The sequence below is a fragment of the Lagopus leucura genome, unplaced genomic scaffold, assembly GCF_019238085.1.
Source record: "Lagopus leucura isolate 7727_CA_CO unplaced genomic scaffold, USGS_WTPT01 Super-Scaffold_760, whole genome shotgun sequence".
NCBI lineage: Eukaryota > Metazoa > Chordata > Aves > Galliformes > Phasianidae > Lagopus > Lagopus leucura.
In genome coordinates, this window is record NW_024962257.1 from 9,809,652 (window position 1) to 9,825,151 (window position 15,500).

General features: G+C 49.3%; 1 protein-coding gene across 2 annotated transcripts in view; it reads left to right on the forward strand.

Moving 5' to 3' along the window:
* The first annotated feature begins 838 nt into the window (after positions 1–838).
* USP7 (ubiquitin specific peptidase 7) overlaps positions 839–15,500 on the forward strand; it is a 62,714-nt gene continuing 48,052 nt past the window's right edge. Inside the window, exon 1 of one of the 2 annotated variants that reach the window (XM_042864073.1) lies at positions 839–982. In XM_042864073.1, coding sequence (XP_042720007.1) covers positions 904–982 — 79 coding nt within the window. In that variant the 5' untranslated portion in view covers positions 839–903. Of the gene's footprint in view, positions 983–12,406; positions 12,506–15,500 lie in introns of those variants that run through there. The other variant, XM_042864074.1, reaches the window with a different exon arrangement.

Sequence of the window (15,500 nt, forward strand, 5' to 3'; positions counted from 1 at the left end):
GCGTCTCCGCTGCGCGCGGCCGTACGGAGGTGCTCGGGCCTCAGCGCGCAGCGGCGCCGCGGAGGCCCGAACGAGAGCCGGGCGCGGTCGGGAAGGAGCTGCGGCGGCGCAGCTCCCCGCGCAGGTGTCGGACGCTGCGGGGAGGCCGCTGCCGGGCCCGGCGCTGCGGCTCCGCCCCTCGGGCCCTCCTGTGGCGGTGGCTTGCTGTTCCCGGCGCGGCCGCGGCGCCGCTCCCCCTCCCCGGCTCGCTGGGCTGCCCCTCATGCGGATGTGACATTTCACGGCGTTTACTGCAGCCGCCATTTTGAGGCACTGAGCGCTGGCGGCGGCGGAGCGGCAGCGGAGCGCCGGGCCACAGGCAGCCGGGGCGGCCCGCGGGCCGGGAGCAGCGAGTCGGGCGTCGGCCAGCGGCTGTGCCGGGGCGCTGGGGGGGCGGGAGGGCAGAGGAGGGGCCCCGCGGCGCCTCCCCGACTTCGCAGCGCCGGGGACGCCTCGCCGGGGGAGGGGGGAAGCGCCGGGCGCAGCCGCCGGGCCCTGACTCCTGATCTCCCGTCCCCCCCCCCCCTTCCCCTCCCTCCCCTTCCCCTCCTCCCGCTCCCCTCCCCTCCGGCCCCCGGGGCGGCCGCCGCCCCCGGCCGGTCCCTCCTCCCCACCCCCTTCCCCAGACCGGGTGCCGCCGCCGAGATTGGGCGAATAGCGAGCAAATACGTGCGCGTCTCGCTGCCTCCCCCGGCTGCCCGCTCCCTGCCCGCCGGAGCCCAGCCGCAGCCCCCTGAGGCGGGCGCCCGACCCCGGCAGCCGCCCGCGCCCCGCCGCTCCTCCGTCCCGTCCCCTCCCGACGCGGCCCCGCAGCCCCCGACGGGAAAGGCCCGGGCCGCCGCCGAGCCCGAGTCCCAGCCCGACATGAACCACCATCAGCAGCAGCAGCACCAGAAGCCCGGGGAGCAGCAGCTGAGCGAGCCCGAGGACATGGAGATGGAAGGTGAGGCCCCGCGCGGCTCCCCCCCAGGCCCTTAACTCGGCGCCGAGTTCCCCCCGGCCCCTTCGGGAGCTCCGAGATCTGGCCGTGCCGTGCGAGCGGGGGCTGCTGGGGCGAGCGGGGAAAGTTGGGGTATGGCAGCGTGCTCGGGGCCGGGGGGGCCGCGGGAATTTGAGCCGCGGGAGGGGGAGGGCGCGGGGAAAGCGCCGTACAAAAGGGGATCCGCGGCCCCGGGGCGAGGTGCGCGGCCGCCCCCGGGAGCGGGGCGGGAAGAGGGAGCTCCGTGCGCGGCTCCGCGCGCCGCCCCTGGGGCGGCCCGGTGGGCGCGGGGCTGGTGGCGGGCAGGCAGGCAGGCAGGAAAGGGCCTCGGAGTGGCCGCGAGCCCAGGAGAGGGGCTGCTGGCGGGAGGGCGACACCGCGGGAAGCGCCTGGGCTCCGCTTTCCGGTGAGGCGCGGGGCCGGGCCCGCTCCGCCGGCCCTACGGCGAGGTCCCGGGGGGGGTGGAAGCTGGGGCCGGAGGAGCCGCGCGGCGGCCGGGCCGGGGCCGCTCATTGTACGCCCGCCGCCACGCCGCTCGCCATTTTTAATTAACCCTCCTCGGAGGGTTATTTACAGCTAGCGCCGCCGGCCGGGCCTAGCGCGGGGTCGCGGGCTGCGCGCTGCCCGTGTGTCGCGCCCGCTCCGCACCGATCCTGCACCGTCATGCAGTCGCGCGGCTCCCGCCGGCGAGGCGCTGCGCGTGCCGCCCGCCGCTCCGCCGCTCCGCTCCGGGGCTCCGCTCCGCTTTATGCCCGCGGCGTTCCCGCATCGCGCTGCGCCTCCGCCGTGAGCTCGGCTGCACGCGGCGGTGCGGGGCGGGCGCGGTGCTCGGAAGGCAGAGCGCCGTGAGACTTGGAGGGAGCACCGAGCTGCCGGCGTGCTCTTGTGTGTGCTTGTGGGTACGGAAAGCTCCGTGTAAATGTGTCGGTGAGATGTGCGGTCTGTGTCCGCCGAGGAGTCCTCGTTTGTGGCACACGGCAGCTGACACAGGGGTGCGTTCCTGGCACAGAAAGAGTTGGAATTGTGGAGGTGTTCCCGTGGAAGTTGCACACGATAACTGTGTGACTGCATTTCAGAACAGAAAGGTCATTGCCAAAAGCTCCTTTCTTTAAATGTAGAGCTGTATTATAAGGTTTACAGGTAGGACTTACTTTCTGCTGAGCTTCTTTAGAAGAATCCCCAAATTGGCCTTTATATGCTATGTGACAAATATATGAGATAATTTAAAAGTACTTTGTTTGGGTGCGCACATGCAAGTTAACATTTTGCAGCTTATAATTTCCAGCAGCCTTTACAACCTGCTTTTTCTCAACATCCTTTATAATATTGGCTATTTAATGCTTCTTTTTGTTTGTTGGCCAGGCACGCTGTGAGGTGCTGAATGCTTCCATTCAGTTCAGTGCTCTGTGCTGCTCTGGGTCGCATCCCCTCTGTGATGGGGATGAGAAGCCCGGGATGCCCCATTGGCAGTGGTAGGAGCTCCTGCTGGCCTCTGCCTCCTCTGAAGGGGTGAGAGAAGAGTCTGTGCATCAACACCAAAAGAAACGTTATCTCAGGAATCAGTGTGAGATCTGCACACAGCTCATTCAGGGTGATGCTATGGATTTGTCTGTGAGAGCTTGCTGACAGTTCTGTGCAAAACCCAAAGGGTTTATTTAGACCTTTGGAGATTTAAAATGCATATTTTCTTGAAATGCCTTAGGTTTACCAAATTGTTGAGATTGGATTATCGATAACTTTTAATAAAAGTAGATATCACGGGTGTGTGTGTGTATATATATATATTCGTTTATCCTGTAAAACGATGTTTGTTCTTTTAAAACATGGGTGTTGATGCTTTCTTGGGAGAGATGTTTTGAAGCACTGAGGTAAACATTTAACAACATGTAGTTAGTTTAATTCCAACATGTGTGCAGCAGTGTCAGATGCCATTCTTCCCTGAGTGATCACACTAGATTTAGGAGGCATGTGAAGAATGCACAGTGGAAAATCGCACATCTTGGGGCTGAATTCGGTGAGGGCTTGCATGTTCTCCATACAGCCACATGAGACAAACCATGTTTAATGAGTGAAGTAGGTCTCTTGGAAGCAGTGATAAAAGCAGGCAATTAAAATCCTCTGCACTGAATTGGATCTGATGTTCTGAGTGTCCGCAACCTTGTGCTGATGTGAGTGGGATCGGTGCCGGACAGGAGCACCCTGTCCTGTGGGAATACCATTGGGTCTGTGCATCCTGAGCTAAAGAAGCCTTGACGGCTGTGCTACGGTGTGTCCCTGTGAGACGCCTCTGTGTGATGCAGGCTCACCTGCTTGTGCCACTTCAGCCAGGGTAGGGTGATGTTATGAATCAGCGCTTGGTGTGTTCAGCCTTCTCGTGGATGTTGTTTGGAATCAGTCTTATTCTTAGCGATGGCTGCAGTGATGCTTGGACATAGAAACTTTACAAGAACTGTAACAAGAATTGTGTCCCTTCAGCTGAAGGCAGCAGCTTCCCTAGTTGAGAACAGAGCTGGAAAATACAGCCTTTGCTGCTGGTGACTTTGTTCTCAGCCCAGCATTTGGGCTGGTGCAATTAGCAATCACCATAAAGTGATCAAAATTAAAAACGATTTTTTTTTTGTTTGGTTCTTTACTCTTTAATTTGGTTCCCCTTGCAGTCCTCTGTAGTGTTGTGTTAACGGGGTGAAAGTGTGGCATTGGGGTGGGAGGGAAGGAGGAAGGCAGCAGTTACTGTTACACATGGCATCCTCGGGAACCGGGCTGGTGTACGTTGCTGCTGTGTGGAGCTCTGGTCCAGCAGAGCTGTGCTCCTCACCTCCAGTGCCTGCATTCTGAGGAAGTTAACGGGTTGAGGAGGTAATCAGTGAATGATTGTGTGGAGATTCTGGAGTTTGTTTGTTTGTTTATATACTAAGTTTAGTGGGGGAAAAAATAAGTAATAGTTTTTCTGTGCTGTAAGTGGGGTATGTAAGTTGCTTTATCATGCAAAGAATTACAGCTGTTTAGTTGCTAGTGAGTTGCTCTGTGGTGTGTAATTGAATCCAAATCCCCGTACATTATATATGCTTCCTCTGTAACTTCTTTGCACAAATGTGTCTAGTTGAGCTTCAAAGAGCTCAGCTTAATACACATCTACAGTTACGTCTTTCATAAAGTTCTTTCAGTGCCTCCATGGAAAGTCTCATTTGCAGCTTAATAACTGGAGGTTTCCCCGTTTATAGTTGAGTTTGCCTCTTTGTAGTTTCAGCTCCTGCCTGCAGTTACAGACGTGTGTTTCGCATTAGGGAGGGTTCCTTTCATTGTGGAGAGCGCAGGAGTGCTGCAGCCGGCGCGTGGTGCTGGCACTGGGGCTCCGTATCAGCCCTGATGCTCTGGCACTGCTGGCATCCAGCTTTCCCAGTTGGGGCAGGAGGATGGGGATTTGGTTTCCAGGTGAGGCGATGCAGCTGCTCAGAAAGAACTTGATGTGTGTGGGAGAAAAGTTGAAAATGGTGCTTTCTTGCAGTGTCCCTGCAATAGCAGGTGTGTGCTGCTTGCTGTTCACTACTGATAGTAGTTACTGGATTGTGTCCCACTCTACCATGTTGGTCTCAAATATGTAACGTACTTTTTTGCCTGTATTCTGAATGCTTGCTTCTAATATTTTGTCCTCGCTGGCATTAGCATTGCTGTTGGTGTGATGCCATTTGTGCACATGGGGTGGTACGCACTCCTGTGTGCCTGGCTCCTGAAGCTGTGTGCCTGTGCCCTTCCTTGGGCAGCTTCTGCCTTCCGGGTGAGTAGGAGGCTGTGCATCCATGGCAGGAATGTGGCTGTCTGCTCATCTGTCCTCCCTGCCCCTTCCCAACTCTGACGCTTTCTGTGATGGGTGCTGCTCACAGGAGAGGTGATGAAGGCAGTGGTGCTGCAGGCAGTGATCAGGATTCAGCTAGTTCTGAGGTGACAGGTAGAACAGAGGGCCAAGCCCGCTCTGCTGCTGATGGTATGCGGGGCACTGGAAGCAGTGGCCTGGGAGCTGTTAGCATTGTATCCCTCCCATGGTGCTGCTCTGTGCCTGCTGGGGTACTGGGGTACTGGCACCTTGGGAAGATGGAATTGACTCAATGTTCTGTTGTGTGTTCTTCATGAACTAAGTGCCTAACAGCCTGTTGGGTTGGTAAGTGTTCTGCGAATGAGAGGTATACCAACTCAAATAGTGGCAGATGTGTGTTCAATTTGAAGGGAAGCAGGCAGTGCGCTGTGCCCTATTACAGACCAGCTGCATATCTGTATGTATCTGTCTTCTCTCCTTTCCACTTTTGCTGGCTGGACTCAGAACAAAGGTGACATTGCTGCCCTTCCCACCAGGTTGCTCTGCTTGTAATGGAGCGAGCCTTGTGTGTGTATGTAGTGCAACCCTGAATTTAAGATGCAGCCAGAGGTGGGGTTTAATGCAGTAGAGCAGTTCCCAGCTGCAGAGTAACTTATCACAAAGTATCTGCAGGGTGCATCCAGCCTGCAGCAGCCGAACCAGTTCAGCCAGTACATCACGTGTGACATCACTCAATATTTGGGGTAAGGGTGAAAATGAGCTTGTTCAGATCTCGTGAAGCACCCGCTTTTTTCAGTGTCCATGCATTTACAAGTGTGCATTGTGTGCTTCTGTTGCACTGTGAGGGGTCTCGGGTTAGTCCTGATTCAGCTTTGTATGCTGGGGCTGATTGTGAAGGAGGAAACCACTGGCTTGTTTGCAATAGAACGTAGCAGTAATCCACAGCAAATGTGTTTGGTTTTACTTCTGAACACAAATGTGTATCTGTAGATACAGAAAATGTGATATAGGCTAGTTTGGTGTAACCAGCAGGTTAACATTTACTACAAAATACCTTGGTGGGTGGACTGGGGGCTGGGGGCAGGTGGTGTTACTTACTCAGTTATTGAATGTGTAGGTAGTTCAAAAACACCTTCCTTAGTTGGCCGTTTAAGATATTAGTGCATTTTGCTCAGATTATTTAAGTGCAGAAGTGCGTGGATCAGTGGCACCAGCGTTAGCTTCATGGATCTGCATATTGTTGCAGGTTTAAACTTAACACATTTTAATATTTCTGCTAAGTCCTTTTTTCCACCTTTGCTCGCTGGCTGTACAAAACAGGCTCTGTGGGGTTAGAGACACTGAGAGCAGAGTGGATTTGGAATGACTTTGCGGCAAGATGAAGAATGGTCAGCTTGAAAATAACGTCCTTCTGGTTTGTGTCTGCCTGCTTTCTCTGGGAGGTTTTGTCAAGTGGAGACAGTTCTGCTGGAAGCAGTGGATGGGTTTCAAAGCAGTTCAGCTGTGCTGAATACTTGCAGTTTGGAGCAGACATTTCCAGTCTTTCACCACGTTTTAGTGTAGTGCTGAGTGGTCTACAGTGTACTTCTTTCAGAATTCAGAAATGTACTTGAGGACTGGCTCATGTTGGACTTGATATGCACCAGGAATAACAGCATGTTAGCCAGTGCAAGGCAATGTGAGCGATGAGATGAGATGTACTGTGAGAGGAAACCTCCAAGCAGGGTTTCAGCAGTACTGCAGCAGTTTGCAGCCCAGAGGCATGGTGAGATTTGTTTATTTAACAACCACAGCTCTTTGATATGGAACGTCACAGAGGTGCTGGAAAACAGAACTTGGAGACTTTGTATTTGGGATGTTAGGGGGTTGAATGCAGTCATGTAAATATAGAAGGGTTTCTCCAAAAGTAGTGCTTCCTATTTTATTATATTGGCCCACAGTATCAGGAATGGATGTTGGTGGGATGTCAGTAGAGGTTGAACCTTCTCACCAATACGACGTTACGTTTTGTTGCCTGTGACAGGTGGCAGCAGCGGGGCAGTCTGACAGAACAGAGTCTGACGTGGAAGTGAGTGTGAAGCAAAGGGGTGTCATTGAGTTCCTTCATGTGGAAAAAAAATGGCACCTGTGGCATTCATTGATGGAGACCCAGCAGTGGATGTGAGCACAGTGAAGCTATGGTGGTGTGTTTCAGCAGTGGTAGTGGTGACATGAAAGACCATTGCGATGGTGACATTCTGGATAGCCACACAGGTTTTATTGCTGGTAAAAATGCACAGCTAATGGTGGTGATTCTGTTGAAAAATAGTGATTTTTAGCTGAGAATTTGCTCTATCAAAGCATTATTGTGCTCTTTGTATTTGTTGTCATTTCCATGGAAATAAATGAGGCATTACTTTTGGAGCAACTTGCACAGAAGTCTGAAAAGTCTTAAAGCCATTTTTCCTGATTTCCCTTTTCTTTGTGTAAGTGTGAAGGGCTGTGTAGGAGTAACATTGATAACAGTGTTTACCACAGCTCTAAGTCTGATCCTCCAGTGATTTCACAAGGTGTGGCTGAAAGGGGGATCTGCATAAATACAGCATCTCCAGCTGTGTAACGATGTGGGGCAGACTTTGGTTTAGAGCTCTAGCTGTGGTGTTGCACTAATGTAATGATGGGATGGATTTCTTTGGAGCTCTGCTCTGAAGTAATTGTGTGTTTCCACAACAGAGCTTTTTACTTGCGTTATTTTTCAGGGGTTTATTTTTTGTCATTGCTGATGTTCAGCAGAACACTGATGGAGTTTGGCTACGAACAGGTGGGTGCAGAGGTCTGCTACAACTCAGTGACAGATTTAAATTCCAAATCTATCGTACTGAGTTAATGTTCTTTGCGCTATCAAATTTATTTATTAAGAAGGCCAGGAGCGCTGTGAAGGCTCTGGTGTGCAGGCAGTGGGATCAGAAAGGCTGCACAGATACCAACCTGCCTCAGGACCCAGCACTTCCTGCATGGCTGTTGTCCCCAAAGCCATGACAGAGACCATTCCCTGTCTCATTCCCAATAGGGGATTCCCTGGCCCTGTGACTGGGTGATACCTGTCTTAAACTGCACTCACTTAGAACTTGACAGTATTTCAGCAGTAACATAGTGCATTTTCTGTAGTCTCCAGTTGCTAGAAGAGAATGAAGAGGTTCCTGCTTGGAGAATGACTGGTTGCCTTTTTTTCCCCTTGCCTTGAAATGCACTTTGCTTTGGGCAGCCAGGGCTCAGCTGTACTGAGATAAGGCAGTTTGGGCAACATCTTCTATTTATTTGTTTGCTTTGTTCAAGAAAGGAGACTTTCAGCTCTATCTGCTTAAGCATGGGCAGAATGAATGCGATTTCATTGTTCATTGAGTCAGGCTGTGTGTAACTGGATTTCCTTCCTCTTTGGAGCTAAAGAACTAACTGCTTCTAGAGAACATTTCAGCTGGTTATATGCACCTGCGTAGTGACACTGAGGGTCGACCTGGCTTCTGGAGGAGCGTAGGTACGTACTATTGTCAATTTAACACATAAGTAAGTCTGCTGTGTCTGCAAATAGTGTGAGTTAAGCTCTGGGTCACAAACCACATGCAGACCTTCCCTGGCAGCAGCAATGTCAGTAGTGTGGCTGTGGTATTTCACGTTTCTTCTTTCTTTTCCCTCTGCTCATTCTTCCTGTGTGGCTTTCATCTCTGCTGGTTCAGGTGCTACCTGGCCTTCAGTAAAACAACCCCTGTGCCAATAAAACAACCCGCTCAAAAACTGGCACTGTGCTTTGTGAGGTAGCGACCACACACACAAGTTCTGTGTCTTTTTTTTTCCTTAATGTGTACTTACTGCTGAGGAACTAAGAAGCAGTTAAATTGAACTGAAATGTTCCAGAAATGGAAGCTTAACTTTTGTTTTAAGCTTTGTATTTTAGCATCGTTACCAGAGCATTTGATAACAACTGCTTGTTGCTTCAATTGTGATCCTTTGGTTTATTTTATTCTTCTCAGCTAGTGAGTCTTGTTTCTTAATCAGTTTTGTTCATCAGGCTTATGCTTTGGCTTGTGACTTATCCTGGAGTGCGTCTTCCAAAGTAGGAAAAGGTTGGTGTGGAAGGGATGGGTAGGATGTGCTGGGGAGGACAGAATCTGTCTGGAAAGGATTATTGGGGTTTTCCTCTTGAGGACAGAAAGCTCTGCAGTTCTCTCTCTGTAATTGGTCACAGCAGGTCTCTGCAGCGGAAGCCAACTCCTCATCTTGATTTTAGCACTGATTAACTGAAGAATGTTGAGAAAGTTATGCAAAACGGGGTCTCATTTCACCTGCTGCTGTTCATAAGTAGCTCCTGTTCAGCAGTTCTCTTTGCTGTGCCCCTTGTTTTGCTGGAAGGCAGCCTTTGAGAGGTGCTAACATTAACGCAGTGTCCTGAGCGCTTTGCCTCGGCCCATTTACCTGCTGGTCTTCTTAGGGGATCACCTGTGCAGTGGAGGCATTTGGATTAATCCTATTGCAAACTGCTGATGGTATCGAACCAACACTAAGATTCTTTGTGGCACTTTGAATAACAAAACTGATGTCAAATCCTGGTACTGTTAAATCCTAAATGTTGGATTTTGAGCTGGGCACTGCATGATGGCTATCTCTATGCTACTGGGAGCCAGCTTTTGTGCGTAGTTCACTCTGAAGCTGCTGCAGAGAACAGCTATCTGCTGGAGCTGGCTTTCACCCTGCACCTCCCCTTTTTCTCCTCATTGCACTCGCAGCCGTTGTGGGAGTAAATAACGTGAAAGGAGATTCTGATTTCCTGATTTTGGGGTTAATTTTAGCCTAGAGGTGTTCACTGATGTTGGCTGGTCTCACAGATGGCTGGGCAGGAGGCGGTGTAACTTTTAAGCTGTTCAGAACTTCCTTAACTTTTTTTTTTTTTTTTTTTTAACTTTTTAAAGTACCTGAGTTTGACAGTGGGCCCTTTCTCCCCTAAGGAGGATGATAGGAGGCTGTAGCGGGGTTGCAAGCATAAGCATCAAAATGCTGCTTAGAGCTCTTGATGCTGACACCTGCTTTTACCATTACAGAAACAGAATATTGTTCAGATGCAAACCACTTTGGGGATGAAGTTGTTCCCATTGCAGATCTACTTCTGAGTGTCTTCACTTCTGTTATTACTTTAAATCAGGGCATTTCCATGTAGCTAAAAATACTCTTGATTTTCCAACTCTGAGGCATCTTTGTTGTTCTCACCTGTATTAAGTGGGTTACTATTTTCAGGTTAAAGTAAATGTAAGATCTCCAACAATCGTAATGTAACCACTGAAGAGGGAAGGGAAGTTCCTGCCCGAGCCACTTTTCATCTCATACTTTCAGCACAGTGGCTAAAATCATCTCAAGGCTGCATTCAGGTGCTCAGATGTGGAGCTGGTGCTTCCTGCAGCCTTCCCCATGTCCTGCACCAGTCTCAGAGATGCACTGGGTCTGGTGTGTTTGCAGTAGGATGCTTAGGAGCTGTTGGAGGTAAACTTTTTCAGATAGATTGGAGGAGAAGATTGATTTTAGTCAAATTTAACTTATGGTGCATCTTTTGCTATTAACACCCAGTTCACAGGTTAGACTTCAGTATTAAACTAATTTTACATTGTTGACAGGGCCTAGTTAGTGTATCCTGAGCAGAACATTGGCCGAGATTTACTAGGCTAGTGTTGATTTTTTGATCTCTTGTTTTAGTACACCTTGAAATGCATGTTAACTACCTCAGGTCCATGGTTAATTAAGTCAAAGGATGGGTATACAGTAAAAGCACTTGACATTTTGTCAGGATACAGTTCTGTTAATAGAGATGTGAGTGTTTTCTGAAGTAGGAAGTTTGTTGGGCTACTTAACCTCTGAGTGTGGCAAACCTTCTTGGTGGCAGTGCTTCGCCTCTGGTTCCCACATCACACTCAGGAATTTGGTCTGGTTGCCTGGGGCTCCAGAAGGGATGCCCTGCTTGCTCCTTGGCCTCATGCAGTGTCTGCAGCTGAGCCGTCTGCTTCCCCAGGCGCTGCCTGGAAGCTGGGGAAGGAGCTGCTCAGGGCTGGCACAAACTTGCTGTATGCCCCTGTGTTTCCTGGGGGAGTGTGCGTTGGGAAAACAGCTCTAGAAATGGGTCACTACTTCCCATGGAATGACTCTGGCCTACATGCTGGTTGCAGTCAGAGGAGTGCCTGCAGCCTGGAACCACACCTGGCTGTTGTATGGGTTGGTTCTGACTGCAGCCATGTCTTGGTGCTCTTCAGATGCACACACGGGTTGGAGGGGTGTCTGCTGCCATCCCTGCTGGCGCTGCGATAGTGATAGTGGGGCCGCCTGCCTGGTGAGGAGGGGCACCGCTGCTCTGACAGATAACATGCAGCTTCCACTGCTGTGTGCTGGCTTTCTATTCAAAATACGGCTGTATGTTTGATCGTATTGACTAGGGCATGAATTTTCTGGGAGTTGAAATGCTTGCCTCACCCTGCCATGGTTGTCTACCGCTGACATTTGCTCACTGAGGTCTGTGAGTGCTGGTGGTGCTGTGGGCCACCTTGCTCTGTGCAGGAGCTGTGCCTGTGCCTGTCCTGCTCACAGCAGCAGAAGTGCTTCTGAGATGGTATCGCAGATCAGTACCTGGATGTACCTGAAGACGGCCAAACCAGGCCGTTTAACTGTCTGGTGAGACTGAAGAGAAAATACAAATTGCTGTAGAAGTGCTGCTTGTGGTGTGAAATGCTGCCTTCTTCCTTTAGAGCTCTGACAGTTCTTTCAGATGCATTTTTTTCAAGCTGTGATCAAGTAAGAGGATTGGAGTTAAGTTACTAAAGCTAAATGGGTGTGTGTGTTGCTTTTGCAAAGTGTTGACAAAGCAGCTGTGTGGCTAGCAATGCACATGGCTGCCTGGCACAGCTCATTGCATGCATGCCATGGTTTCTGCTGGTTCTCCTTTCAGTTCTAAAGCTTGAAAGCACAACCTAGTCCTGAAAACACTTAATGACTTTAGACAAAAAAGCACATTGTTCCTATGATTTTCTCCCCTCCTCAACCCCATTTTCACCTTAAGGTAAACACCAAAGGGATCATAAAGCTGCATCAGCAGGCTCTGATGCTGGGCATCTGTATGGCTGGCACTTGGGCTGCTGCACATGGGTCTCTGAGATCCATCCAACCGAGTGCACCAGGTATGAATTGAATGCAGTGACCATTTATTTCATCCTGAGTAAGCGTTCATGTGAAATGAACCAATGCAGTAATAATGTTATTAACAAAGACAGTCCTGTTGTCCCTGGTTTCACTCCTCACTTGCAGAACCGAAGCTGCATCTTGTCTGAGCCAGTCTTTCAATTATTAGTGTATTTGTTAAAATCAATATCAATAACATAAATCCGGTGAAAACTTTGCCTGACAGTGATGCTTGAATTGACATTTCTCAAAATGTTTCATATGAGCACATTAAAAAAATTTAATAGGCAAAGAACATATAAAGCTATCCCTAGAACAGTAGTTGCATCATGCAATTAATACAGTGCACGCAATGCTATCTTGTAACGGGAGTTTGTCACTTAATACAGGTTCATAACATTGGATGTGAAGGGGACCCAGAATTTTGCTGGAGTGCTTTGGACACTGCTGTCATGAGTTCACCTGTATGCGCATGGATGGGCAGGAAGGTAGGCTGTTAGCAGGCAATAACTTCTCCTGTCCTGCCTGAGCTGGAGCTCCACGTTCAAAGTGGCTGTTCACTGTGTGGCTGCAGCACTAGGGGAGCTGGGCACTGCTGTGTCTGAGAAGGAAGACTGTGCTGGTTGCAAGTGTGCTTGGACTCAAGAATGCTGAACTGCAAGAGTGCTTATTTCCCAGCACTTGAAACAGTACAAATGTATTTTTGCTTGTGAAGCAGATGAGAAGCTTGCTTCTAGTAACATTTGCAGAAGAGAAGACAATTCAAATAAAAACATCAATGAAGATTTGACTGTCAACAGTGCATCTGTTAGGTAGGGGTAATGGCAGAAGAAATAATAAAATCTAAAAACAAAGTGCCTATAAGCTATGTTGAAAGGGTACCCTTTGTGTTCTGGAGTCAGTATTCTGTCAGCACTCTGAAGCAGAAATTTGGATGAGGCAGTGTCTGCAGTGGTTTGTATAATGAGGGAACACTGCTTCTGTTTTAGAACGTGCAGGCCAGTAGCAGTGGGCTCAGTACTTCAGTGTGTAGCATGGTCCTTGTGATGGATGGCAAACCTGTGCTGCACAGTGGTGTATGGGCTGAGTCCCAGGGCCTCACCTTGAGTGGGCAGTATGGGGAGATCCCAGGGCCTGATGGGCAGTTTCGTATCTCCCAGAGATGCCATCGCCCCATGTGTGGCTGTTTGGATGTTGGATCAGTCTCCTGTTCACCAGGACTTCCCAAGACAAAGTGTGGAGGACTTCTCCCTCATCCTTTGAGTGCTTCCTTGTTCTTGCAGGGTGTCTTTGATCTACGGGATGCTGAAGCTGCGTCGGGAGCTGACATCCACAGGAGCATTAAAATACCCCAGCTTGGCCATGTGAACTAGAGCAAATTAAACCACATTTGCATATTTATTTCTGTAACTTTTTTATAGTCGAAGGATGCAATAGGAAAAGAAGCAAGTGTATCTGCTACATAAAAGTACAGACACTGTATTGTGTGTGACGGGGTTTGAGAACAAGCTGTAACAGGTGAAGAAAGACTCTCCTGTTACATGGGCACAGATAAATTTCCTTTTGTGTAGCTTACCTGTTATAAGTATGCCAGTGTTGTGTTACCACCCTGGTAAACACAACGTATTGCCACTGGCAAAAGCCTGGTGCCTGCATATAGGTGAAATAACAGAATGCTGCATCAGAGGCTTGGGCTGGTGCTTCTGCAGGTCTGTGTGCTTTGTCCATGTGCAGCTTCAGCAAAAACAAACAAACACTGTACTCTTTTCAGCCTCAAGTCTATCTTGGCTTAGTTTTTGTTGTCTTTTATATCTCATTCTGTATTACAAAAGCATGACACATCTTTTCCTTTCAGAAATGCAGGAGTATTCTGGTGTGAATAAAAGTTGCAGCTAAATGATTGCTGTTTCTGAGATCTCTCTCTGATCATTCTTAAATCAGTATCTCACTCTGACTTTGGCCTGGAGCTCATTTCAAGTTGGGGTCAGATCTGGATGTAATGACATCTAAACTGGAGCTCTGCTTCTATTCTGTTGGTTCACAGCATATAAAGAAGTAATACAGAAACTGACTTTTAGGTGAGAAACTTTTAAAAGATTCGAAGTTGCAGATTTTGTTATATGTACAATTATTTCTTAAGCAGGATTTCTTAATTTGAGTCTTGTCTGCTTCTGAATGGAGAAATAAATTGTAAGATTAAGTGAATAACACTGCACGAAAAGGTCTGGAGGTTAGGAAGCGCCAGGAATTCTGTATTGGACAGTCTGTGGGAGAGCTCTCCTTGCATTTATTTCTGTCCTCTCTCTGATCTGCCTTGCTCTGTCCCGTGTGCACCCCTCCTCTGAGGACAACCTCAGCTTTCAAGTCACAAAAAGTAGTCTGGGAGAAGGGGAGGAAATGAGCTGAGGAGCCAGCAGTGGGGAGGACTGGGGGAAAAATCTACTTTTGCATCCGGCAGGGGTACACTTAAATTACTGACAGCATTTGTGGGATAAAAGGTATAGCTGGAAATGTAAATGGCCTAGATACATCAAAAGCAGAGTGTGACTGGGGAGGGTTTGTTGCAGCTGTGTGTGTAGTCACCTAGTTGTAACTCTGATGATGGCCCAGGCCACAAATGATGCATTATTTGGGAGAAAAATAAAGGGTGGGGAGAAGGCTTCTGGGACTCGTGGCTTTCCTGAAACAAAGGAAGAATCATTCATCAGTGGAATAAGGAATTTGAGATGCTGCTTAATTCGGTGGTGATGTTTATACCAGCTCCTCGCCAGAGGCAAAGCAGGAAGACGGTAATTAATTTTGGAAGTCCTCAGAATTTGCTTCAGATGAGTGGTGCAAGCAATGGAGCAAAAATAGCAGTAGTTAGGAAGATTTGCCAGAGAGAATAGAGTATTGAGATTGGGAATGTATTTGTGGAATTAGAGTGTTTCGCAGAGCATAAGAAAGATTTAATTCAGTGGCTGACATGCAGTAGTCAGCTGCTCTAAAACACATTTTCGAGTCTGGGTTGTTGCCTTTGTGCTCTGAGAATGAAGCCCAGAATGCTGTTGAAATACAGGCTGAGGATTTGGCCTATCAAACAATAAATAAAATGAAATATGCAGTAAGAAAGCAAATACACAACAAAGGCGTGAGCAGTGAAGTACAACTTCTATTCAGAATGTGTTTTTGCTCAGAAGTGTGCCGGTTCTGATCACTGCCGCATGTGAGGCTACAAGCTTTTCAAAGGAAGAGGTAATGTTTGTGACCAACCTGTTTTCCTCCCATCAGACAAAGCTGTGCTAAAGCTTGATGATGTGAAGAGCTAAATGCTGCCCTTGTGGTGAGAGCGCCTTGCTTGGGGTGCTGTGACTGCTGGAGTGGAGGGAGCAGTGGGAGGGGGGGGTGGCTTGTAGGGAGGGACATAAAGTGCTGCTGTGGGGATACCAAATGCTCCTGCCCATGGGGAGGGCTGGAGAGAGAGAGGGAGTCTTATGGGGAAAT